General features: G+C 32.4%; 2 protein-coding genes and 1 non-coding gene across 4 annotated transcripts; 2 read left to right on the top strand and 1 right to left on the bottom strand.

Annotated features, from left to right (window-relative positions):
• Positions 1–880: 880 nt before the first annotated feature.
• LOC121221450 (small nucleolar RNA R71) lies at positions 881–987 on the top strand. Its single transcript, XR_005918841.1, has one exon. It is a non-coding gene; the product is annotated as a small nucleolar RNA R71 (small nucleolar RNA).
• A 15,836-nt stretch (positions 988–16,823) lies between these two features.
• LOC107892950 (non-specific lipid-transfer protein) lies at positions 16,824–18,333 on the bottom strand. Its single transcript, XM_016817964.2, has 2 exons — positions 17,942–18,333; positions 16,824–17,084 (listed from the first exon to the last, which is right to left on the bottom strand). Exons 1-2 carry the CDS (start codon positions 18,283–18,285, stop codon positions 17,075–17,077), a joined length of 354 nt encoding a protein of 117 aa, XP_016673453.1. The 5' UTR covers positions 18,286–18,333; the 3' UTR covers positions 16,824–17,074.
• A 2,291-nt stretch (positions 18,334–20,624) lies between these two features.
• LOC107891825 (transcriptional adapter ADA2b) lies at positions 20,625–26,994 on the top strand. 2 transcript variants are annotated; one of them, XM_041100353.1, is made up of 13 exons: positions 20,625–20,927; positions 22,098–22,153; positions 22,855–23,033; positions 23,224–23,289; positions 23,426–23,551; positions 23,632–23,707; positions 23,987–24,047; positions 24,131–24,177; positions 24,298–24,402; positions 24,963–25,185; positions 25,436–25,646; positions 25,773–26,039; positions 26,508–26,994. In XM_041100353.1, exons 1-13 carry the CDS (start codon positions 20,875–20,877, stop codon positions 26,697–26,699), a joined length of 1,662 nt encoding a protein of 553 aa, XP_040956287.1. In that variant the 5' UTR covers positions 20,625–20,874; the 3' UTR covers positions 26,700–26,994. The 2 variants fall into 2 exon arrangements, with proteins under 2 accessions (XP_040956287.1, XP_040956288.1); XM_041100354.1 differs by lacking the exon at positions 24,131–24,177 and having other exon boundaries at positions 23,987–24,070.
• The last annotated feature ends 454 nt before the right edge of the window (positions 26,995–27,448 follow it).

Below are 27,448 nucleotides of genomic sequence, written 5' to 3'. Positions count from 1 at the left end.
AATTTCAACACTTGGTTGAACTTCCACTAAATCTTGAGCATCAGCTGGCTCCTTTTCAACTTCAATAGTGTTGGACTCTAATGTCTTTCCTCTCCTCAATATCAATACTTTCAAATTCTCTTTCCTTGGATTTCTTGGATTCTCCGTATCATTATGCAAAGCACCTTGTGGACAGTTTCTGAGTTCAGTGGCAAGCTGGCCCATTTGGTTTTCCAAGTTTTTCAATGTGGCTGCTTGGCTTTGGATTAAGGCGTCATTTTTGGCTATGTATGCCTTCAAAAGGTTTTCCAAGCCATTGGAAGATTCAGCTTAAGGTTGCTTCTATACTTGTTGGGTAAAAAGAGGTGGTTGGTTCGGTCTAGGTTGGGCATAAGTGTTACTGGGTCCAGCCCCTTGGTTACTCCAAGAGAAATTAAAGTAGTTTCGCCAATATAGGTTATAGAAATTGGATTAGTCCTTGTCTTTATCTGTTCTGGTTCTAACTACCCATGCAATACATGGATTTTAGGTTTGATGGACATTCTTCGAACAAATGTCCTTCCCCACAATAAACACAGGCTATATTTTCAAATTGATTAGAGGTTGAGTTGTAAAATTATTAAACCCATTAGTAGTAAAGTTTTTAAGCATCAATGATATTGAGGATGCCTGAGATACAACTGAAGTGAGAGTGTCCACTTTATGTATTCTAGCTACTCATCTTCCTAACGCTGCTCGATTGGTTAGCCAATGATAATTGTTGTTGGCAATCCTTTCAATGATTTCATAAGCCTTGTTATAAGACTTAGAAAGGAGAGCACCATTAGCAGAACCGTCCACTACCATTCTCGTGTGAGCATCAAGACTATTATAGAATGTCTCAAGTTGAATTCAATATGGGATTTCATGATGAGGGCACTTCCGTAATAATTCTTTTTACCTTTCTTATGCCTCATACAAGGACTCGTCATCCATTTGTTGGAAAGTAGTGATCTTGTTCCTCAACTTAGCATTCTTGCTAGGCAGGAAATTCTTCATGAGGAATCGTTCTGCTAACTATTGCCATGTGGTAATAGAATGTAGTGGCAATGAGTTCAACCAGGCTCGAGCTCTGTCGCTCAGTGAATATAGGAACAAATTTAATCGTGCTGCATCTTCGGGTACTCTAAGAAACTAAAAGGAATCACTCACCTCCATAAACAATCTTAAGTGAAGATGAGGATCTTCGGTAGGCATTCCACTCAATTAACCTACTGTCTGAAACATTTGGAACATAATTGGCTTCAACTCGAATTGTTGTGCCTCGATTTTGGGTCTCGTAATACCCGAATTAAGATCATGAAACATTGGAACAACATACTGTCTAAGAGCTTTATCCCTATCATCAGCAATAAGGATAGGATTTTGAGCAGGGTTTGCTCTGTTTCCTTGATTCAAATTTTCGTAGTTCATCTCTTTGGTCCTTCTCTGAACTGCTTGTCTTCTTCATTTTCGAAAAGTTCTTTCAATCTAAAGGTCTAGAGGGAGTAAATTGATAATTTGGTTAATACTTATAAACACTTGAAACAAACACAGAAAAATTAATTAAGTTAAAATTGAACAGAAAAATAAACAAAAATGCAAAATTAACAATTTCACAAATAATGACTTTTAAAACAGTCTTTGACAATGACGTAAAAAACTTAGAACGATGGAAATGTGCAAGTGTACACAATTGCAACAAGTAATAAAGTGACAAGTAAATGTCGAGTTATCGTACCCACAATGACTATTTAAGAAAATTATTTATGAAATGAAATTCAAACACTTTGGTGATTAAAAATATTTTGATTTTAAGGAATTAATTAAAAACTAAAATTTAACTAAGTAAAATAAAAATAAATAAAAATGAATGTTCCAATACACAATTTCAAAAGATGATTTTAATCAAGATGACATAATTGTGTTAGATTAATTACATTTCTTAACTTAATAATACTAAAACAATGTTCATGTTGTTACGAATAAATTCATGGCAACTTGGTAATTTGTTAACTATAGCACATACAGACTTGCAAAATTAACTAATTTCTTGAACATATTACTATGTCGATTCAAACAATTAATCAATTTTAACAAGCAAGTAAAAGATTAAGTGAAGTAACAATATATACCTACCTTGAAAAAGTTTGATCACAATAATCTTGCAAGTTATGCAAGGTTAATGTACCGTTTAATACCGTCGCTAATTTAACCATCACCTACCTTAAAAGATTAAATATGCACTGATTAAGTATTGTGTCAATTAATTACAATTTCAATACGATTAATAATTAATTCATTAGTTATCTTACAATTGTAATGTAAGAATAACATAATCATCGTTTTATTTAATCAAACAATTTACCAAGACCTATAACAACACAAATATAATTTTAATAACTTAAGTGGACGAAATGCAATCAACCTAACACAAATTAAATTTAAACCATGTTAATTAAATTAAGAATATCAACATAAAAAATATTCATAGACATGTTCATAACAACAACAATAAAAAATTAAAGGATAGGAAACTAGAATCAAATTCGGTGTTTCTCCAAAGCCTAACTAGTTTGCTCTACTCCTCCTTCTCTGCTCATTCTTGTTGAGCCGAGGCTTCTAAAAGTACTTGAATGCTGCTAGAAATTGTGGTTGAAGGGCTCTTTTCCAAGAGGGAAATCGGCAAGGGAATGGAAGAAAAAAAAAGGAAAGCAAAGGAAGGTTTGGAAGAGAGAAAATGAGAGAGAAGTGTGGAATGAAGGTGTGAGAGGTGTGTTGACATGAATAGAAAAGGGGGGTATTTCTAGGTGGGATTGACTGCTAAAAATAGAAAGAATTCAGCAGCCATAGACCCCCTTGGCCAGCCACACATGTGGCAAGTTTGAAGGTTTCAGACTTGCTAAATTTAGCTTGGGGTGAATCTTTAAAAGCACAGAAAGTGAAGGGGTTTGAATGCAATTTCAAGAAAACTATAAGGGCTGGTTTGCAAGCCAAATAATCAGCTAATTTGAGCTGATTGGGTTAGCATGGTTGATGGTTTTGGGTAGCCCGTTTGCTCGGTTGGATCAGTCTTTTGGTTTAACACAATTGGGCCTTCTTTCATAATTTAATTAATAATAATTATTTAACCCAAAATAAATTGGATTAAAATAAAAATTAATTATATTATGTATTAATATTCATCATTTGGAACGTCTTAGGCTAAAAAATTAATTCACTTCAATGCTTCAGAAATCACTTTCGAGTTTTGAACTTCTAGTAGTGTCTCCTGAGCCAATTTTCACCCTTTATGCAAATCTATCGAAAATAATTTAAAATTTATGAAAATTTATTATAAAATTAATTAAAATTAAATATTTTAATAATGTAATTATATTTTAATTATTTTATAATTATATTATATTTTTCGACAAGAATTACACCAAAACTTCATGAATTTGAGTTAAAAAGGGCATGAAAAAGTATATATATATATTTTTTTGTGTTTCCATCTAACAGACTTCAAGAACACATAAAATAAGAGTGTAAAATGCTACTATATCACCTTTTTAGATGACTACTCTAGATATACAAAGGTCTATATCCTAGGATCAAAAGATGAAGTTGATAAAACCCTTATTTTTTTATAAAGTAGAAGTAGAAAACTAGCTTGATGGGAAAATAAAACATCTTAGATCTGATAGAGGTGGTGAATATGACACTAATTTTCTTAAAGAGATTTGTGAGAGAGATGACATTATACACTAATTTTCTGCTCCTTATGTCCCATAAAAAATGGTATAGCTGAAAGGAAAAATTGAACTCTAAAAGAAATGATGAATGCTTTACTACTATGTTTTGGTTTACATGATAGTATATGGGGGAAGCCGTACTTTCTGCAAACCATATTCTTAATAGAGTGCATCATAAAAAAAAATTAGATTGTACCCAATATGAATTGCGGAAAGGTTATGCCCTTAATCTACAATACTTGAAAGTGTGGGGGTGTTTAGTAAAAGTAGGTTTGACTGCTTTTAAAAAGAGCACTATCGAACCTAAAACTGTTGATGTTGTATTTGTTTGTTATGTTCTAAATAGTGCTGCATATAGATTCATGTCTTTACATGATCATTCTATATGTGAATCTAGAGATGTTGTTTTCTAATAATCTAGCAACACACAAACAAATAAAAGGTGTGAGCGGCGAGGAGATGATCCAAGTCTCGTTCCTGCAAGCAAACTTTAGGATTAAGGCAAAATGTTCCCATTCCTACCCCTTATACAATTCAACCAAGACATTCCAAGCAATTCTCATGCAATTCTAACAGTGTTATACCAACAATTTCAAGAAAACAAGGAAATTTAAATTCATGAGTTTTGAAACTCTACATACACAACAATCACCTAGGTTCGAGGGTTATTGAACTTAGGGCTCTGATATCACCAAATGTAACACCCTATACCTAGCCTGGTCGCCAAGCCCAAATACGGGATGTCACACCACCGTCTCATGTCATATACAACAACAAAAGCTCATTAGAAACAAATCATCCATCGTTTCATTACTCATGAAGGTTTTAAGCCACTCAAACTTGATAGTTATCATTGCTACATGCTAAATTTACAATAATTAGTCTTATAAATAATTTAAAACATGAATAGGGTCCAATTAAAAAAATTTCCAAAACATATTCGTAGGTATCACTTTTGGCACTAGGGTATCAATATTTTCTCTAAATGGTATCGGTACCACTTGGAAAAATGATACCAAACTTGCATTTTGTTTCTTGGCTAGAAACCTAAAACTCAAAAAATATCGAATAACACAAAACGTAAATAAAGAACACCTACAGAATAAAGAACACCTACAGAATAACACAAAATTAGCTTAGGTCACCTCTCAGAAAACCATATCACTTACACCAGTACACAACTAATCTGCAACGGGTAAAAAAGGAAGTGGGTAAGCATAACAAGCTCAGTGAATGATTAGAATGACCACATCACAAATGTGTCATCATGCATCCACATGACAACCATTTATAAGTACGATTACATAATTCTTACTTCTAGTGACGTATAGTACCTTTACATGCATTATCTATTAGTTCATTTACATAACGTTTACGTACTCATGCAAACATGCATCTTGAAACACATATTAATTCAAGCATATATCATATTTCACACAAGTCACATATAATGATAAATTGGCACTTGAGGTATGAAACATAAAGTGAGCTCTATCGTCACTCATCGGATACACGGATCTCCAACACACCACATAGACCCATAGAGTCAACCATGTCCCATAAGTGAAGCATATATCTAGCACTCTCATTATTTCCCCTCACATGTCTCGTTGAATGGAGCTTATCTCTCATTCCCTTATCCCTCCAACATGTCCTAGGGTCTCAATGCCCAAAATCATTATAAATATAAGTGAGAACTCACAATCCTATGGTATGCCAAATATATCTAATGGTTTCAAGATCACAAGGCCAAAATATTTGAAAACAATCACATATCACTTATATGAGCTTTTCATCACTATGCACAAATTCATAATCATATAAGAACAAAACCAAAAGATAAATATAGATACAAGAAAACTTACACTTGGAATCTATAGTAGGGGTTTAGGCTACTACTAAATTCCCAAATAACACATTACTCGTGTCTACGAACAGTGATTCCAAACACCCACCATTGTGCTTTCACCGAGAAGTCGAAAGCTCAAACTAAATCTTCATTTAACTTGTAGAAGGCTCTACTGAATCCAATGCTTTACACCTAATAACCATACAAAATTCACAATCAAATAGTAGCCAGAGACTCACTTAAACAAACTAAATCATCAACCAATCCTAAGTTCTCATGTAACCAAAACCTTTAACATAACAAACATAGAATGCTTGTAACTTGGTCTACGCTCAACCTATTTACCTAAAACGAATTTTGCTCACCTAATTAGTCATAAATGAATTTCATTCACCTAATTAGTCATATACGTCTAATCCTCAACCCTTAAACCACACAAAACTACATGTTTCAGGGTACCAACATTTTTTGACAAGTTTTAGCCAAAACAATGAAAATTCATTAAAACACAAGAAATCCTAAACGAAACTTAAATATAAGTTTAGAAACCTCTTAATCCTATTAAAAATAATTGAAAGACACTTTGAAATCACATTTTTACTCGAAAATTTGAAATCCACCATTAACGACCCAATTTTTGGCTTTTATCTAAAACATGAGATTTGAGGGCTAATAATTCAATTTTAAAGACTAGATATCATGAAAAAATCATAAAAATTTGAAACATTACCTTTGACAGAAGATTAAATGAGTTTGATGCAATTTTGGAAAACCCACATTTAGAGAAGATGATGAAATCTATAGAGTTTTTTAATGTTTTTCTTAGAGTTTTAGAAAGGTTTAATGCTTGGGAATGATAGGACTTCAAAGTATTATGGTTTAAGAATCAAAAATCAATTGGAAGATCAAGGGGATGGAAGAGACAGCAATAGCAACTTAGAATAGCAACTATCGTGAATTAGAATTGGGAATGAAGGTTTATTAGGTTAAATTTTAAAAACTGGTAAAATTGTAACATAAATGCTAACTATTTTGGCTCTGTTACAAATCAGTCTCTTTTCTAAAATTAAAAGTTTCTAGAACACTTTCACAAAAATTGATTTGACCATTCAAAAACTATTATAAAAATCATCATTGATATACCAAGTCACAAATATCTGAGCATTTTAAGGTCAAAATTCCTAAAATAGCCCTAAAACTCCTAGGCCATATTTTAGGATGTTACATAAAAAACAAAAGACTGCCACTAGTTTTGGATCGGATTTCCTTACTTTCTTTGTAATTGAAATTAGAGATTTAGACTTTATAAGAGATTTCGTCACTCATACATTTTTTATAGATAGGGATCTAAAAACCTATGATGAAACCATAAAATCAATAAATGCTAGTTTTTGGAGAGATGTCATTAATAATGAGCTAGAGTCTATTATGTCTAATCATACTTGGGAACAAGTAGACTTGCATAATGGCTTTTGACCTATTAGTAATATATGGATCTTTAGAAAGAAACTCAGACCTGATGGGTCAATTCAGAGGTATTAGGTAAGACCAGTTATAAAATGGTTCACTTAGAAATTTGGAGTAGATTATTATGATACATACTCTCATGTAACCAAGATCTCAACCATTCATATTTTGTTTATTTTAGCTTCAATTCACAATTTTCTAGTAAATCAAATGCATGTAAAGACAACTTCCTTGAATGGAGATTTGGATGAGGAGATATACATGGAGCAACCTCCCAGATTTGTGGCACCAGGTATGGAAGATAAAGTTTGCAAACTCAAAAAATCTACGTATGGTCTTAAACAAGCTCCAAAACAATGGTATAAGAAATTTCATAAGACTATTCTTAGTTTTGGTTTCATTGTTAATGGTGTAGATGCATGTGCGTATTCTAATATGTTTGGTTCTGATTATGTCATCATAAGTTTGTATGTGGATGACATGTTAATTTTTAGTACTAATATAGAATCTATTAATAAAACCAAGAACTTTTTATCCACTAAATTTGATATGACGGATTTAGGGGAGGTAGATGTAATATTAGGAGCTAAAGTTACTAAATCAGAAAAGGGATTTACTTTAAATCAATCTCACTATATAGAGAAAGTGTTAAAAAATTTTAATAGCTTTGATGCAATCTCTATGAGAACTCCTTATGATTTTAGCTTACAACTATTCAAAAATAAATGAAATAGATTTTCTCAATCAAAGTATGCTAAAATTATTAGAATTATGTTCTTGATGAACTACAATCAGCCAAATATTGCTTATGTAGTCAGCAAACTAAGTAGATATACCCATAATCTTAGAAATAAGCATTGGAATGCTATAAAGCATTTACTTAAATACCTTAAAGGTACAATAACTTGGGAGTTGGAATTTTTCGGATGCCCTGCAATCCTAAAGGGATATTATGATGCAAACTAGGTAACTGATAATGAAATTGAGCTCTACAAGTGGGTATGTCTTTACTTTGAGTGGAGCAGCTATTTCTTAGAAGTCTGCTAAACAAACTTACATTGCTTGCTCCATGATGGAGTCAAAGTTTATAGCTTTTGACTATGTCAAGCAAGAGGTCGAGTGGCTTAGGAATCTGCTTATAGAGATTCCTTTATGGGAAAAACCAACACCTCTCGTATCTCTATTATGTGACTCATAAGTCGTAGTTTATATTGCTAAGATTTGACTGCCCTCCTACTCGTTGCCCTCTCGAGCGATATGAGGAGAAAAAATTGACACAAAAGAGACAATGATCGGATAAAATACTAATTGTGGTGTCTGCAAGTGTGACGAGTCAGTTGTAATATTTGTAATGTTACAATGGAACACCGGAGTATTCCAATGATCAAACCTAAGAGAGTCAGCGATTTAGCGATCTCTATCTAACAGGCATGTAAAAAAGGATTCTAGCTAATTACTCGCTAATTTCTATAGTACAACAATACATAATTTAGGGTAAATTAAACTAATTAACTACCTAAAACAGTAAATGATTAAATTGTAAATAAAGTAAAATATAAAACTACCAAATATGATAACATGGAGCGATTGGTTGATTTTATGTTCTTAATTAACCTTTGAATTAGAGATCTAAATCATTAGCACTCCTAAATTAGTTTCATTTTACATCTTGGTCTAACCTTTATCAAATTAGACAAATTAGTCTAAATTATCTCTCGATCTCACCAGCTAATCGAGACTAACGATTTGGTGCCCAATAAGATTACCTCACAATCTCACTTATCTTGATATTCCTTTAGGGTCATTAATCCTAAGTTTTTATGTTTATTCGATTTAGTCCAATTTTACGATTTAGTCCCTAAAACCTAGAATCAACTACCCAACATCTCCATCTACCAACCACCTAAGGTTTAGCTACCTATTACCATATTAAAGCTAAAAAACATGAAAGAAACAACCATGAAAGCCATTAACATAAAACTCAATAAAAAGATGAAAGATTGGATTTTTACTTGAGAAATGTAAAATTAAGTAAACTAGCAGTAAGGTAAACAAGAAAAAGTAATAAAGTTAAGATTTTTGGCAAATGAAAAGAAAACAAATTGATGTAACATTAAACTAGATATTAAAGAGTGATTACAACCAAGTTTAAGGTCCTTAACATATAAATCAATCAAACTAAGCTACAATAAAAACTCACTTGACTAACTAAGAAAATGCAAAGAAAATAAAGAAGTTGCAGAAAAACTACATCTTACAGCTAATCTAAACTAAAAGATGAAAGAAAAACCTTAAAACTATGATGTTTTCTAACCTAACCTATAACCCTCATTTTCTTCTCAGCCAAAAGTTTCTTTTAAGTTGATTACAACCTAATTTTTAATGACCAAAATGCCCTTGGATGTTGTATTTTGATTGCTGTTGGTGTTGGACAAAAACTGCCCCTACGGTTATTTTTTTCTCCACATCAAGTAGCGATATCGCAATACCCAGGCTTGGGTATCGCGATACCCATACAATCTAGAAATGGGGGTTCCTTTTGGAGTTGGATATCACGATACCCATGCTTAGATATTACGATATCACTATGAAGGGTCTCAATCCTCTTCAATTCAACACTTCCCGGGGTATCATCACTCTCAATCTTCAATATTGCAATACCCTCCTTCGAGGTGATGCTTTTGTTCATATTCGGGTCTCAATTGACTTCCTACAATACTCAATAGACCATTAAGTTCCCGATGGCGTATTTGGCCATTTTGAGTCTCAAAAGTAGCGTAAAATACACTAATTTGCTTATTAAAACTAAAAACAAAAATTAAGTAAAAGCATGACAAAAATATATAATTTCTCAAAAATAAGCTCGTTAAGTGCAATGGGAAGCCTAATTTGACACGTCAAATTACGACAGATCAGGAGCCAAGCTTACAATGATAAGAAGAGGCATATTCGAATAAGACATGAATCTGTGAAACATTTAATAAAGAATAGAGTACTTATTTTGGAGTACGTAGGTCTAAAAGGAACCTAGTTGATCATCTAGCCAAAGGGATAAATAGGAAAATGGTTTTTGATTCGTCAACGGGGATGAGTCTTAAGCCCAGTGGTTGAGGAATTCATGGTGGATACCCAACTTAGTTCTCTAAGTTCAATGAGGTCAAACGAAACCATGGAAAGACTCATAATGTACACTTTACTTATCCCTATGGCAAATGATATACATACATAACGTTGAGTTCTTACTCTTAATGAATTCATAGCCCAGGATTTGTGTGGTCCTATTTAGACGGGCTTGATGAATTCACCGACATGTGAGGTTGAGCTTATTACTCTTAACGAATTCATAGCCCAGAGTTTGGGCGGTCCTATTGAGATAGACTTGACGATTTCATCGAATTTAAATTTAAGAGGATGAGCTCATTAAATGCTCTTAATGATTTCAAAGTCTTGATTCGGGTAGTCTATATAGAGATTGACTTGATGAAATCACCTAAGTGTGAAGAATGATAACTCTTGAAAAGAGTTATATTTCATGCCTTTAGACTTAGCTAATTACTTGTACTTAGGTACATTTAGTTTCATTTTAGGACATTTTATTCGTATTTTCATCATTTCATTAGGAGACTGGATTGTGTTTAAATATTAGGTACTTCTAATCGCTTGTGGAAAGGTTGTGTTTGGTGGTTTGGCAGGTACAAGTTGAGGAACAAAAAATAAAGGAGTGAAGGTTTATTGGGGCAAAAGGTTGGACATTTTTTTAGTATGAATACCGTAAAAATTCCAAGAAAATTGAGTCAACACTCAACGCACATCAGTTTTAGCCCAACTGTACTTGTACCAGAAAAATCTACCTAAAAAAGAGAAGAAGATAATCCTAAGCTATTGGTTTTTATCCTAGAAAAAAAAGAACTTAGAAAGAAGATAATCTTGGGTTGTTGAAAAAAGAATTTAAAAAGAGAAGAAGATAAACCTGGGTTGTTGGATTTACCTTAGGGAAAAAGCTATAAAAAGACAAAGGAGAAAACCCTTAACAATGAACAAAAGTGGGAGAGATCCTCAGGTGTGAATAAGGGTTCGGTTGTGCGAAGGAAATGAAGTCGAAGGTAGTCCATCTTAGCCATCATAGGATGTTGTGTTGCTGAAGTGTGGAGGGAAAACGAAAGCTATTTCCTGAAGTTCTTTCGTTATTTCCATTAATGTTCCTTTAAAAGATTGAATTGAAGTAGTTGAACACAATGTCAGATAATATTTTGGTTTAGAATTTTATTCCTCAACCCATGAGCTAAATCTTATAGGGTTAGGATTACTTTCGATGAAACCTTAAATTGTTTTTATGGATGCAGTATATCTCTAATTTACTTTACTGTTTCATTTGATTGTTCTTATTTCTCAATTAAAATGCAAAAATCTCTTGACATAGAATACTGTTCGTATACTTATAAATTGATTCTAATTTCAAAAAGGTTGGATTGGTTGGATTAAAATTAAATGAAATGAGCAAGTATTCGATAGACACTTGTAGTCGACTTTAGACATAAAGTCGCGATCATACAAAAGGAACCCATGCAAGATATCTAAAAAGCCTATAGACATAGGCAAGGTAACTTGAGGTTTTGCTTTCGCGAGAGGTAGGCCATTTTAGAACTCTTCTGCGTAGTAAAGTAGATACGATTTTGCCAAGGCATTATTGGCAGTAAGGGTCGATTCTGGGTAATCCTGACCTTCCGAATCAACATCACTCTATCCTTATTCTTTGTCGTTGTAACTTTGTCACAATATATTTAATTGTTTATTTCTTTGTTTACATTCTACTCAGATAATCACTCTCATTATTGCCATTACATTTCTGCTCTCACTTTTTCCATAGCATTCACAATTATTCATCAATTCCATCTATCGCATACATCATCATTCCTTTGAATTATCACTGCATACTTACCTTAGTTTACCATAGCATCTTATTCGTCAGTCTTGCCATAACATTAACAATATTGCAATAACTTGACCAATTTTGTGCCTCGATCCGATCCTCGTGGGAACGATACTCACTCATCAATTTATTACTTGAACCGACGTGTATACTTGCATAAATCGCAAATCATTTTACATGCGACAAAGAACTAGCCACCTTCTATGAAGGACATTGGGAAGTTTTTCTATAACACTTACTAGCATCTCGATGTGTATTGGCTAAAACTTGTTAATCTATCGCGGAACATCAATTGGATCTGAGATTAATTGCATTTCACAAGTTAACCTCTATTTTAACAAGTTCAAGATTCGTTCACTTGTTAAAGAGAAGAATCACTCATTTCACTATGTACTAGTTCAAATCCACAAGATGATAGTGCCTGTAATACCCCGAAAATTATTATAGTAAGATAATATCCCTGATATAGTAAAATAAAGAAATAAAGTGATAAAAAGGGTAAATTTTCAGTTATGTCAACATTGGGAAGTATATTATGACATATTAATTCAAGAAATGACTAAATCGTAAAAGTAAGAAAAATTTTGTTGCCCAAGAGTAATACCCAAAATTTGAAGGGTTAAAGTGTAAATATGAAAAATTTGAAGGAGTGTAAATATTTTAAGGGTGGAATAATTTAGAAACTAAGGAAAATGGATGAATTAGGACCAAATTGAAAAGGTGAAGAATTTTGAGGGACTAAATTTCAATATTACCAAATTAAGTGATGACTCAAGGATGAAATTTCAAAAGATTATGAAGGGAAAAATAGTCAATTAGAGAAAGAGATAATTCTAGAAGGTAATGATGATGTTGGTGATATTTTTAATTAATTAATTAGATAAATGTTATTTAATTAATATTTTATTAAGATTTTTAGTATTATTTTATTATTAAATGATTAATATAAAAGGGAGGAAAGATGAAGAGAATTCATCATCTTTCCCATGCACTAACGTGAGAAGAGGAAGAAAGAAAGAAAGTTTTCTTTTCTTTACAATTTGGTCCTTTTTACCAAAAATCCACCATTTTCACTTAGAAATCAAAAGAATTTCCATAACGTCCAAAAGAGAAAAATAATAAGTAGACAATGGGGAGCTAGACTACTAAGTTAGATTCAAGCAATTGAAGTTGGAGGAGAGAGAAAATCAAGTTAAAGATTGAAGTCAATAGCACAAGGTAAGAACATTAAGATTTCAATATATTTTTGAGTTTGATATTATTGAAAAAGTAAGAAATTAATGTTAATGTAGAGTTTCCTTATATAAGTTTCTATATTCTTGTTATGTTAGTAAAGGGAAATAAGGGAAAGTGATGGAAAATATTGAAGAGAAAGGAAAGGAAGATGTTATAAATTTAGTTATCAACATTTTACATTAAAACAGTTTTGAGACAGCAGCAATAGTTTGAATTTGAAAATTTTCCAAAAATTGTAGAAATTTAATTAGAGGATTAAAAAAATATGAAATTAAGCTTATTGAGTCTAGTTTCTCATAGAAGAAACGGTGTAAGTAATGAAATTGTAAATCATGAGATATAATAAATTTTGTGAGACAAGGCCAGAATGATTTCGGGTTCCCCTGTTCTGACTTTGGAAAATCATCAAAACTTGAATCAAAATAATTATGGGCTTAAATTTATATTTTTAAAATCTTAAATGAGTATATTTTCAATAGAAATAAATGGTAACCTCATTCGAATCCCGTACGAGGAGATAATTAAGTTTTAGTGAAGTAGGGTCGGAACTGTCAGACAGCAGAATAGAGGTGAATTTAAAGAATAAACTATACTTATTGGCTAAACAAAAAATTCTGAAAATTTTATGGTAAGAAGATATGTGAGTCTAGTTTCAGAGAAAATTTACGGATCTCAATTCGGAGTTCTGTAGCTTACGATATAATTAATTTAGTGACTATGACTCAAGTGAACAGCTTGTTATGAGTAAATAAGTAAATAGTGGTAATATATATATATATCAAGGAAGTGGAATGGAGTGGAGGAGGAGGAAAAATAATATATGTGAATATTCAGCTAATATGAGTTTATTTTAAAATAGCTAATTTACCTGTTTTAAGTTCAGGGACTAAATTGAATAAAAGTAAAATTTTAAGGGTAATTTGGTAAAAATGTCAAAAATGACCAAATTGCATGAAATGAATTTTTTTATCATTTGAATTAATAAATTGAATGAAATATTTATTTAGATCAAGATTTGGGTGGAAATTCAAGAAAAATAAAAAAAATTATCAAAATGTCCCTAAATTTTGATATTTCTGCAATTTAGCCCGGTAAGTTCGTGTAACCTGAATTATATCTTAAATGCTTGAAATGTATGTTATTGATGTGAATATGATTGAAAGTTTATTGTATGAAAATTTATGAAACCTTGATATATTTGATAAAAAGGGGAAGAAATCCCGGTTGAATGAAAGAAAAATTCGATGGATCTCTGAAAAGGAATTGATGGTAAAAAGGATCTAGCCTGAACGGGTGATCCTATCCTGATATAGCCCTCTTGAAGAATATGTGGAAAATGGATTTAGCCCAGACGGGTAATCATAATTAGAGTCTAAATTTAGCTTGGACTGGTAATTCAGATCCAAGCTCATTAGAGTAATTGTCGTTGCAGAGGATTTAGCCTGGACTGGTAATCCCGACAATACTCTATGAGTTTATATTACAGGGGATTTAGCCTGGACTGGTAATCCTTCTGTAAGAAATGAGGTTCACAGGAGTGTGCTCTCTTGCAGGGGATTTAGCCTGGACTGGTAATCCCGCTGTAAGAAATGAGGTTCGCGGGAGTGTGCTCTCTGAATTGGAAAACGTGAGCATTTGACTATGAATTGACGGACCCGAATTTGTACACTAAAGTGTACCCCTGAAAATCCATCAAAATTTCGAGAAATTCAACGGGATAAAAATAGAAAATGATAAGTACTTAAAATCATGAAATTAAACTTGAAATACATAGAAATGATAATTATTTGATATACTGAAATATGACATGGAAAATACATGTATGTGAAACCTGCCTGATAATTATGCATATTCAAGATTATGAACTGCTACTAGAATAAATATACATTGAACTTATAAAAAAATTAAGGTACATGAAATATTGTCATAATGAATTGAATGATTTATATTTAAGAAGAAACAACAACAAAATGATATGTATCATGACATGTAAATATGAAACTATCTTTGATACGTTGATACAAGGAAAATTATGTGTATTAAGATGAGTAATAAATTTAAGTGAGACATGGCGAGAAAATAAGTTTGTCAATATTAAAGTATGCTAACCAATGTTAGGCAAGTGCCAAATTACTGTTGAATGGTAATATGTTTAATTATAAGTTGCATTGGAATGGTAAGTGCTTAGATGAAAATATAATTGAGCTTATGAAAGAGTGGAAAGGTTTCAGTTATGCAATTTCTTATGAAAATATTGGTTATGTGATATGCCCGTATGAACCCTGCACCTAACTTGGGAAAAAAATTCTAAAATCTATATATATATTTAAGATTTTGCGAAAAATTTCCTATGATTCCGATTTAATCCCAGTAGGTTCCTAATGAATGTTTTGAGCTTCGAGGGCCCAATAGAGGGACATTATGATTATTTTCAGAATATGAATAATAAATGACTCAGAATTATTGAAAACGTTCAGTAAACTCCGGTAATGCCTCGTGCCCTATTCCGACAACAGATACGGGTAGGGGGTGTTACAGTGCCTAAGTAGGTAATTTCGTTCTTGCTCTTCTCACATTTTATCTTTTTCCATTTTTACAAAAATTTTCAATTCTTTTACATTAGTGGGGGAATGTTCGTAATGCAAAAATCTGTCTATTAGTAATACAAAAATCTGACTGTTACAATATGATCGTTGGAATCTGACCGTTACAATATAATCTTGGAATCTGACCGTTACAATATAATCGTTGCAATATGATTGTCGAATTTTTTGAACTATTTTTCCCCTTTGTCTTTTAGTCTTTATGTATTTGGGCTTCAGCTCATTTTGTTATGGTCTAACACACGTCAACCAATTACTTTGTAGAAAAATTTAACAAAAATAACTAATGGTGTTAATAATTTGAATTCAGTAATAATATTATAAAAATAAAAGATATAAATTATATTAAAATAAATTTTAAATTTAAATTTTAGCCTAAATAAAACTTAAATTTCACCAATAAATTTATATGTACGGCCTCGAGAGAATTATATTACATAGCCTCTAGATTTATACATTTGATCCGATAGTATTGAGGTATAAAAATTATATAGTATTATTTTTTGATATTTTTTGAATAAGTGGTTTATATTTAAAGTTCGTGATTGTCTATTTTAATAATATCATGTTCAATATTTGAATCTATGTCTCATCTTTAAAATGTAATATATACCTTACCATTGCACTAAACAATTGTTGATAAACTATAATATTATTATATTTTAACCTAAGTATATATGCAATACAAGAAAATGCTTTACAAATTTAAATTTTATGTATTAATAATGTATAATTTTATAAATTACTAATAAATTAAATGATAACATATCATTAAAAAAATTTAAAAATAAATCAAGATAACTTTATTTTTAATCTTGATTTGTTTTTAATGACATATCATAATCATGAATAAAATTCTATTTTTGACCATAAACCCCGTGTTACAGGTGTTGTATTGTTACTCGCGAATGAGGAGCTCCTAAGCTAAAAGTAAAGGAGGCGTACCTTTGACTAACAAATTTTGAGAGACACATGAAATGACAATATAAATTTATGGACATATAAATCTTATATGATTGACACACTTTATGCATATTATAAAATTTTGAAGTCTTCAATGATATTTTTAGAGCTGAAATATCATAACATTATTCAAAAAGGATAATTTTTTATTGTTCATAAATATCCCATATCAGATAAACAAGAAACGAAGGTCCTCCACAACACAAAGTTAATGAATTCCTTTCTGAAGTTGTTGATGCTTGCTCTTGTGTTTATTCTTGGGAGGTGGAATGCCTTGTAACTCCATTGCCTATGCCTATAGCATGCTGCATGTTTAAAAGGAGAGAAAGTTAGCCTGCTTATATAATCAGTTCAAACAAGCATTGAAAAAATGGAACGATGAAAATAAAATGTAATTTTATTGATTTTAGCGAATTAAATGATAATTAGTTTTTAAAAGTAAATTCATATAACTTTATTTTCAAGTAAGTATTATTATCTAGTTGACTAATCATGTGTAATATTGATAAAAAAAATAACATAGAGACTTCTATATTAGAAGTCAGATTGCATTTTACCACCTCTACTAAAAAAAGGATAAATTAGTCATTATATGTTAGCTAAAAGAGCAAACTAGTCATTCTAACAACGCAACCAAATAGCCAGAGGCGGATACAGGGGGGTTGGCAGGGGCCCTAGCCCCCCTAAAATGAAAATTTTCTATTTAGGCCCTTGAATTTTTTTTAAAAAATTTTAAATTAGTAAAGGTAAAATTATACTTTAGCCCCCCTAAAATTATAAAAATTCTATTTAATTCTTTAAAAATTATAAAAATATAGACTATAAAAAATTAAAATTTCATTCGACCCCCTAAAAATTTGTTCTGGCTTCGCCCCTGCAAATAACGACACATAACGTGCCACATATACTTTATGCTTACATGAAGAGACTAATTCAAGCAACCAAGTATAGTGACACATCATCACTTAATAGTAGAAATTGATGAAATTTTTAATAGAAAGGCCAATTAATTCTTTGATCTAAGGTACTTGCCCATTTTTTTAGTAGCACGAGCAAAATGTAATTCAACTCCTAATACAAGAACGTCTATGATACTTTTATTAATTATACCATATGATAAAGTATAAACCCTAGTACATAATAAATAAAAAATATTACGTACTGCTGACAATCGACTGATGGATCACACGGAAAAGGAACTTGAACAGCACACAAACCAGGAAGTTGCTTGGCTTTCTGAGGATCAACCCCATAAACCGGGGCCTTCTTTTTGAAACATTCGCACAGATCCCTACGTGACTGAGTGGTGCTGGCCGATGCATTAACGCTAGCCACGGCTTGACAACAAGCGAGGGTGGGTGAGGGTGCAGGGGTCGTCAAGTATGCCTTGCATGGCATCAGTGTTTGTACGGCTTCTTCGCATGTGATTGCATGCACTGTTAAAACCACTGTCACTAACCCTAATACCCCAACACACCAAAACACACCATTCAATTTCTTTTCCATTTGTAAAAAGATTGAAGAAGAAGAAGAAATGCTTGATTTAATTGTTAACCCCGCAACTAGGACTAGACCCTTTGCCACTTATTTATAGGGTCAATTTGGATTCTATCATTAAAGAGTGTTTGATTATTGTAATCCAGGAAAAAATCATCAAAATCTTCATTCATTAATCACATTAAGTTTTTTTAGCTTTAAATGGGTCTTCACAGTTCACTCATCTACTTCCGTTACATGTTGGTGGTCGTGTTGTTAATAAGAAAAGAAAAGAATTAAAATTTGTCATATAAGTCCATGTACTTTACAAAAATTTAGAATTTAATCCATGTACTTTTATTTTTAGGAATTTAGTCACTTTACTTTTCATATTTTAAAATTTAATCAAACTATTAACACTGTTAAATTTGTTGGTGTGACATTTTGAAATAAAAAATACTCACTCGATAGCCATGTAATAAATAAATGACATTGTAATAAATTTGAATTTAACAAAAAAATTAACAATGTTAACATTTATTCCTGAATTTTGAAATTTAAAAAATAAAGAGATTAAATTCTTGAAAATGAAAGTATAAGAACTAAATTCTAAATTTTCAAAGAGTACGGAGACTTCACAGGCACTTTTGATCATTCTATTTACCTGAAATGGCTAATTTCTTTCAATATTTAAAAATAGGGTAAACTACACCTAAGGCAACTAAACTATTAGTAAGTTTATGTTTTGGTTGCCCGGTTTTAAAAAGTTACAAAATGGTCTCTAAACTATTCGAATATTTGCATTTAAGTCACTCGGTTGTTAAAATTGATATTCTATGGCTTCTCTATTCACTCTGTTTGCACTAATCAAAAGTTCTCATTCCCCTTCTCTTCTACAATTTAATTTTTTTTCATGAAACATCTTTGAATGTCATGAATCTACGAACCAAAATCCAAATAATTTTCTTTTCCAATCTCCAACACTAATTATCAGATTGATTTGGATCTAAGGTATGTTCTTCTACTTATTGATTGACATTGATCCACCGTACTGATCGTCGAATTATCGCTCAAAGCTTGTTAGTCATGTTGTTTTTCTTTTTCTTTTTTTAAATTTAAAAGCTAAGTAACTTAAATAAAAACTTTTGAATAGTTCAATGACTTAAATAAAAATTTTTAAATAAATTATTAATATTTTGTAACATTTTAAAATTAAATAATTAAAATAAAAACTTATTAATAATTTAACATCTCATTTGCAATTTACAATTTAAAATTTTTATGTCAAACATTGGTTGATATATAGGACTCTTTTGTCGAATGTTCATGTAAATTTATTACGTAATCTCTTACTGCCATGAGGTCATATCCTACAACTATTTGATGGGACTTGGTTCATAGAGCTCGTAGAACTTGGATTGATGGAACTGCAAGATTCAAGCGAAAAGTATTAATATGCATGTATAATTATGGAGCTCACCTGTATGTGAAAGAACTTGAACCATTAACATGATGTTTATATAAGGCACTTGCAACTACAACACCACTTAAATTATATGCAATATGTTGATTTCTCTCTCTTTTGTAGGTTGACTCTCATCAAATTATAATACTTTCAATTATTAATAAGTCGATTAATTATATAACGAATAATACTTTAAAAATTTCTCACGAAAAAATTAACCTTTTAGTAAAACTATAAATTTACCTGAACTATACTATAGCAAGTTAACATAGCATCTAATCTTATTTCGATTATTACTATTATTAAATAGAAAAGACATTACTCCTCTGTTAAGTACTAGTCTCATGACATTTTTCCTATCTTTTTGGATGCAATTTTAATTTGTAACTATCATACACTTGAGTGTAGGAGCAGATCATATTTAGATAGAAGATAAATAGGAAAAAATGAAAATAAAAATGTCAACTGCCATTCAATATTTAATTAAAAAAGAAAATATTAATTAATTAATTAAAAACCTAGAGCTAACCGGAGCAAGTCTCTTTTACTTTTAGCGGTAACAAATTAAGGATTAATTCACTATTTGACTTTTGAATTTTATATATATATATTATTTTAATATTTAAAGTTTTGATAATTTAGTGATTGAATTATTATTTTTGTCCAGTTTATTTTAAAAGAAAATCTGAAACATAATATATTTTTATTAGATGTTGATAATTTTAAGATAAAATGAGATAAAAATTTAAGTACCAAAACAATAAAAATATTTGTAAAATTCAAGGGTCAAATGGTAAATAATATTTTTAAAGAAAAAAATAAATAAAAGGGTTCTGTTTCAGAAATAAATTTAAGAAAGAAAAACACACACACAAAAAAAAGCTGTTTGGAATTGGCAGTATATAAATCGAACTACCAAACAATATGCTTAATTGCAGATACAGTAAAATAATTATTATAATTATTAGTATAAACACAACTGAATTCGTTCAATTCCCAATCCTCATAAAGATTCAAAATTTCTGGGAATTTTACGAATTTCAGCTAAACCCGTCAAATTCATTAACTTTTTTTTCTGTAAGCTGCTCTTCCTTACCGAAAAGTCTTTTTCCTTACTTCATTGAGAAACTAGGGTTCAGTACTTCAAATTTTCAATGGGTCGTTCTCGCGGGAATTTTCATTCTGCTGATGAGGATCCTACCCAGAGGTTAGTCATCATTTCTTTCTTTAATTTCCTTATTTTGAAGAATTATTATGTTAAATTGTATGTTTTTTTAAGAAAAAACTTGTCATTCAGAAATCTGCATTTTAGCTTGCATGGTGAAGGGCTAAGATTATTTTCAGAAATTAGAACTGTTGGTTTGAGTTCGAACTTTTGCATTTTCAGTTACTCCTTTTTTTTAGTTAGTAGAAAGAACACTAGGACCTGTCTGTAAAATGTTCACTTTTGTGCAATAATACTGTTGATGCTCTTTTGGTGATTGGCTGACCTTGACGGTACTCTTCGAGGAAGGTAAGCGGGGCTTAGAGAATATGGGTTCCTAACGTGAGATAGAGCGCCGAAGCTTATGCTCCATAATGCTCAATTCTCAAGTTACTAAAGGGTGTTATCAGATGGAAACGGAAGTATGAGCTTAAGCACGATAATGACACGAGAGTGTAGAGAGAGAAGTCGAGTCGTACTTCAGGTATTTATGCTTAGTCTTTGGACTGTTCGAATGGCTGCATGAAGCATGCTTATTGGCTGTCCAACTGGCCATGTTGGCGTCCTGGTGTGCCTAGTGATCAGTTTGTCAGCCCTATAACTGTTGGTTGCTTGGAGTCATTTTCTGACAAGGTAGTTGATCTCTGTCAGCTACTTGTTGTGCCAGGTGGTTTGCTGCCTTTGTCAACAGTTGGTGATGTTGGATGCTTGAGCTCTTGTGAGTTTGAGCCTTTTTTGGGCTCTAGCATTGCTCGTAACTCAGTATAACAAATTCATTGTGATGATTTTGAGAAATATAAAGTGATAAAATAAACAGAGGCTATGATTAGGGATATTATCTATTTTAATAGATTTGATTATCTACTCTGCCATTTAATTATACTGGATTATTAGTTCATTAACTTTGAGGTTTCTTTCTTATGGTGAATTTTACATACTCAGAATCTAACATCACTTGTTGTAATGAATTTTATGATAACAAAGGATGAATCATTGTTGTCTTATTTTCCTTTTGATTGCTTATGTCTTCTTCCGTTTGTTTGTGTAATAATTAACTATTAACTGGTTAACAGCATTTTTTTCCCTTTATATTGTGATATAATCAGTTAATGGGGTTTTCATGATTCTCTTTTTTGGGTTGCTTCATTTAAATACCCCTTTCTTGTTATGCAGATCAAGGAGAAAAAAGAATGCCTCTGCTGGAGAAAATTTAGAATCTTCTTCTTCAGGTGCTTTTCTACGATTTTCAAAATGCAACCCCCTCAGAATGAATTTTGCAGTGAAAAGTTCTTTTCTATGATGCAATTATTTGATAAAAATAAGATAACCAAAATATCAATGTTTTTATCTAGTAATGGAAATTTATAGCAGAGCCATATGGAGAGTGTGCCAAGGGCCATTTTCTAGTATTATGATACAAGTCTTTGGCTACAAATGCAAAAGTTTCAAGAGATAACAGTGGCCATTTTATTTTTATGAGAAAAAGGAATTGTTAAATATTTGGAGCTTTGCAGATCACCTTTTCTAGAACCTAGAGGGTAAAGACCCTCTGAATGTAGAGACTTTGCTGCCTAAAACTTAAAAAAGTCGATATTCTGTTTTGCTATATTCTATCCTTATTTTAGACCTTGATATAGTTGCTAAAAGTTGACCCATAATTCTATCTAAAGCAGATTGGCTATGCATATATTGCATTTGGAAAAGTTCTAATAAGTGGTTAGATACATAGTATTATGATTAGCTGTTGTCAAGATTCTTGAGCCCATGGTATGGTGCTGGTGATTTTGTGATTATTTTAAAATGATTGGTCCTCCCTAAGTATTCTAAATACTTTTGGTTCTTTAGAACTCAGGCAATTCTCTTTGTTCATTTGTTAGCTATTTTGACCCTTTTCCATCTATTCCTGATCTTATATCCTTTTCGGAGCTAGGTCAAGGAACAAGTGAAGGGAAAAGAGCTTTATACCACTGCAATTATTGCAACAAGGACATCACAGGAAAAATCCGTATCAAATGTGCTATTTGTCCTGATTTCGACCTATGTATAGAGTGCTTTTCTGTTGGAGCCGAGGTTACGCCTCATAAAAGCTGCCATCTTTACAGGGTCATGGTTAGTAAAAGCCTTCCGGAAACAATTTTTCCTGTCCTGATATCATACTGAATTGTCATTTTTGTTGTTTATGTTAACATAGAGCTTCTGATGAACTTCATTTTTGCTCATGTTTCTGTATCTCATATCTGTTTTATGTACCTTTGGTTATGTTATGATTCAGTGCTGACAACAGAGTTTTGATTAACAGGACAACTTATCTTTTCCCCTTATCTGTCCTGACTGGAATGCAGATGATGAAATTTTGCTTCTAGAGGTATTTCTATGTTCATACTCATTGTTAAAGCAGTGAAGAAAGTTATGTTTGGTCCTTCTTGATTTGTTCCGTACAGCATATATATGTGGAATAATCAAGGAATCAATCTTGTTTTATTTTTTTTTTCTAATTGTAGGGAATTGAAATGTATGGCCTCGGAAACTGGGCAGAAGTAGCTGAGCATGTGGGCACAAAGAGTAAGGAGAAGTGCATTGACCACTATACTAATGTTTATATGAAGTCCCCGTTCTTCCCTCTTCCGGTATAAGAACTATCAAATCCCTTATTAGTTGTGCCTTTCTGTGCATATAATAAAGATCTGACAACTTGAGTTTTTCAAAGGATATGTCTCACGTTGTTGGAAAAAATAGAAAAGAGCTTCTTGCAATGGCTAAAGGGCATACTGAGGACAAGAAAGGTTAGTGTCTTTTTTCAGTTCGTCTCCTTTTTATAATCTTAAATATGTCTTCACCCCCCCCCTGCTTTTTATTTGGTGATATTGGTGAAGGGAAATTTGTAAGTGCTATGATTCGTAAGCCTTGGATTCATTTTCTTTCCCCTTTTGCTTGAAACTATCTTGCATTTACATGGTAGAAAAATTCTCCCTAGAGAACGTAACAACAGTGAACTTAATTATTATTGATGCCTGCTGTTAATAAAATTTCTTACCATTACTAACTTATCGTGAGCTTTGTAGGAACTATGCTTGGGGAGCTTTCAGTGAAAGAAGAATCTCCTTTTTCACCTTCAAGAGTCAAGTATAACCACCATTCTCCTCTCTGTATGTATCCTCTTTGTTCATCTGTGCCATTTCTTATGTGAATTTTATTGATTTACCCAGAGTTGAAGGCAGTAATTGTGGCCGAATAATGTCTGGCTTAAATGCAGGTGAGCATTGATATATCTTTTCTTTTCCCTGCTGGGAGATACTTTATTTATTTAGTGTGGGCACTGATAATCTAATCACTGTGATCCTCGTGCTCTCTGCCTTGTATCTGCAAACTTTAGATGTAGAGTCTGGGGCGCGTTCTAGCAGTAACATCACAGCATCGGCCACTGTTGTGAAAGTATCGAACATGAACCAGGTTAAAGATGGCAATGTTAAAATGGAAGGTCTGTTATCTTTTTACTTTTTCTTTGTTCTCTTTTACTATCATTATTCCAGTAATATTAAACCTCTCAACTGGGGGCTCGGATTGGTTTTAGGTCCGATCAATTCTGGTTTTAAAATTTCCGTGTCAAGTTCAAGTTGTGTTTGTTTTGGGTCAATTGGATTTGGATTTTTTTGGGTTTGATTCTTTCGGGTTTGCTAGTCAAGTCATTTCAAGTTGACACTTGGTTCAGGTCATTTCTAGTCTGGGTCATTTTCGGATCCCAGTTGAGCAGGTTCCAGTTGTTGACTTTTTATATTCAAATTGGGTTGGGTTGGGTTGGGTTTGGATTCAGATTAATCTAGTCGAGTTTTCAGCTTTGGGTCAAAATTGACTGGTCTAAGTAATATATAGCCCAGATGCTACTAAGCCATATGTAGTTTCATACATGTACATTCATATGACACTTGCTTCAAATCGCCATTCATTGTTATCTGCCAGTGAAGTTTATGTGTGGATGGAGCCATAATCATAATATATTGAAATGCCAGTATTTAGTTCATTTTTATTATTGTCTTTTAGATCATCAAATTGACAGAAATTATGGGGGAAAGAAGCCAAATTCTTCAGGAAATGAAGGTCCATCTTTAGTTGAGTTGAGTGGTTATAATGCCAAAAGGCAGGAGTTCGATCCAGAGTACGACAATGATGCCGAGCAGTTACTAGCTGAGATGGAATTTAAAGACACTGATACTGAGGAAGAGCGTGAGCTTAAGCTGCGAGTGTTACGTATCTATTCAAAGAGGTAGGCAGTTGGTAATCTGATTTGTGCTGGAGATAATTGATTCCACCCTTGTGAATGTGTAAGATGCAAAAAAGTAAAGTCCATATTAGTATATCAGAATAAAATTTCATAGGATAGAAAAGGTCTTGGGGTCGGGGAAAGACTTATGACTCGATACTTTTCAGGTCTAGGAAATTCTGTTCCGTTTCAATTGATTTGCCTTTATGCAATACTTTTCTCTACCTCATACTCAAAATAAATCTACTGTCAGGTTGGATGAGAGGAAGCGTAGAAAGGATTTCATACTAGAAAGAAATTTGTTATATCCTAATCCTATAGAGAAAGACTTATCTCCCGAGGAGAGAGCACTCTGCCGACGTTATGATGTCTTCATGCGTTTTCATTCAAAGGAAGAACATGACGAATTGCTTCAGACGGTTATCGCCGAGCACCGGACTTTAAAAAGGATCGAAGAACTCAAGGTATTATTCATGCTATTGCTGCTTTATAACCCACTATTCTGCTTGGCCACTTCTTCTACCTCATTTAAATATGTAATCTTCATAATATGGTCATCGATTGTTGTCACGTGAAATAACTATATGCAGGAAGCCCGAGCAGCTGGTTGTCGAACATCAGCTGAAGCAGATCAATATCTTGAACAAAAAAAGAAACGGGAAGCTGAAGAGAGTTCTCACAGAGCAAAAGATGGAGTCCAGGGTGGTCCAGGTGGCCAGGCAGCCCCAAATTCATTCATGGCTTCCGAGTCTGTCGGCAAGGACTCAAATGCAAGACCAACAGCACAGGCTTCTTCAAGCTATGCTAAAGATTTGGACATAATGGGTTTCGCCGAAACCCAGTTACTCTCTGAAACTGTAAGAATGTTATATCCCTAATTTCTATATTTTCATCTGGATCTGAAGCTGTGTTTCAAACAATTGCATTCATAAATTAGTGTTTCATAAAAGGACAACTATCGAAGCTCAGAACAACCCAAATCCAGAATGATCCAATCCAAAAATGTCCCAAACCCAAATGACCTGAACTCATGTGTCAAACTTGAATGACAAACCCAAAACGACCCAACCTGAAAAACTTGATTAGCAAACCCAAATGACCTGAACTCGAAACAACGCAAACCCAAAATGACGTGAAATTTTTTAAAACCTGATTTGCCCCAACCCATATTAACCCAAGTTAAAATCAACCCGATATATCCGATTGACAGGTCTAGCCTTGAGGCAGGAATTTGCTTGCAATCTGCAAGCACTCTTATACCTTACTGTAGTTTTCATTGGAGCTATTAGCCAAACTGTTGATGGTTTGTGTTGGATTGGTGGCAGGAGAAGCGGCTGTGCAGTGAGATTCGGTTACCTCCACCACTTTATCTAAGGATGCTACAGATCATTTCAGAAGAGATCTTCAATGGAAATGTTAGTAAGAAAGCGGATGCTCATCGCTTGTTCAAGATTGAACCAAGCAAGATCGATAGAGTTTACGATATGCTGGTGAAGAAGGGGATTGCTGCGCCATGACATCACAGTAGATTCCATACCATGTTTAGCTGTTGCTGCTAAAGCTTATATTTTCATCTTTGTTTTCTATCATTTTTGTTTTGGAGAGAATGAAGCAGAACAAATGATAATAATTGTGTATGTAGGTACTAATATTAGGTACTTCTGAATATGGATTATTTTTGTTTATAGTCCACTTTGTATTTTATTTTGATCAGATCAGATCAGGTTTCTCCAAAGACATGGAGAAATGAGCTTTGTATTAGAAGTTTAGAATCCATTGTATCAATAGATCAAGTTTCTCCCCTTTATTTTACTAATGAAAATCATGTTTTTCTGGTTTCTGATATGATACGAGTAACTCCAAAAGGCTCAACCAATGTCATGCTTGGTACAAGGTTTGCAGACCTGTATCGGCTCATCAATTATTAAAATTCATAAATAAATAAAAAGATAGTACCATGTTTAATTGTTTCTTTATCAGTCAGCGGTTGAATTGACCTAGCCTCTTATTTCGGACTAGTACCCCGATCAGTATTCAATTTAACTAATCCGGTTTTGAATTATAGTTTGGTAATATAAGTTGTAGTTATACGAGCGCATAAGTTTAGATTTCTTAGAAAAAGAATATTATTTATTACTAGAAATTCTATCACACATGTATGCATGTGGAAATTAAGAATTTAAAACGTATATGTGTGTTTAAAATAGCATACAATAAATAATAAAACGTGTAGTTCAAAAATGGTAAAAGAAAAAATTTTATATGC

The sequence above is a fragment of the Gossypium hirsutum genome, chromosome D09 (assembly GCF_007990345.1).
Source record: "Gossypium hirsutum isolate 1008001.06 chromosome D09, Gossypium_hirsutum_v2.1, whole genome shotgun sequence".
Taxonomy (NCBI): domain Eukaryota; kingdom Viridiplantae; phylum Streptophyta; class Magnoliopsida; order Malvales; family Malvaceae; genus Gossypium; species Gossypium hirsutum.
This window is presented reverse-complemented; position numbering and strand designations above follow the sequence as displayed.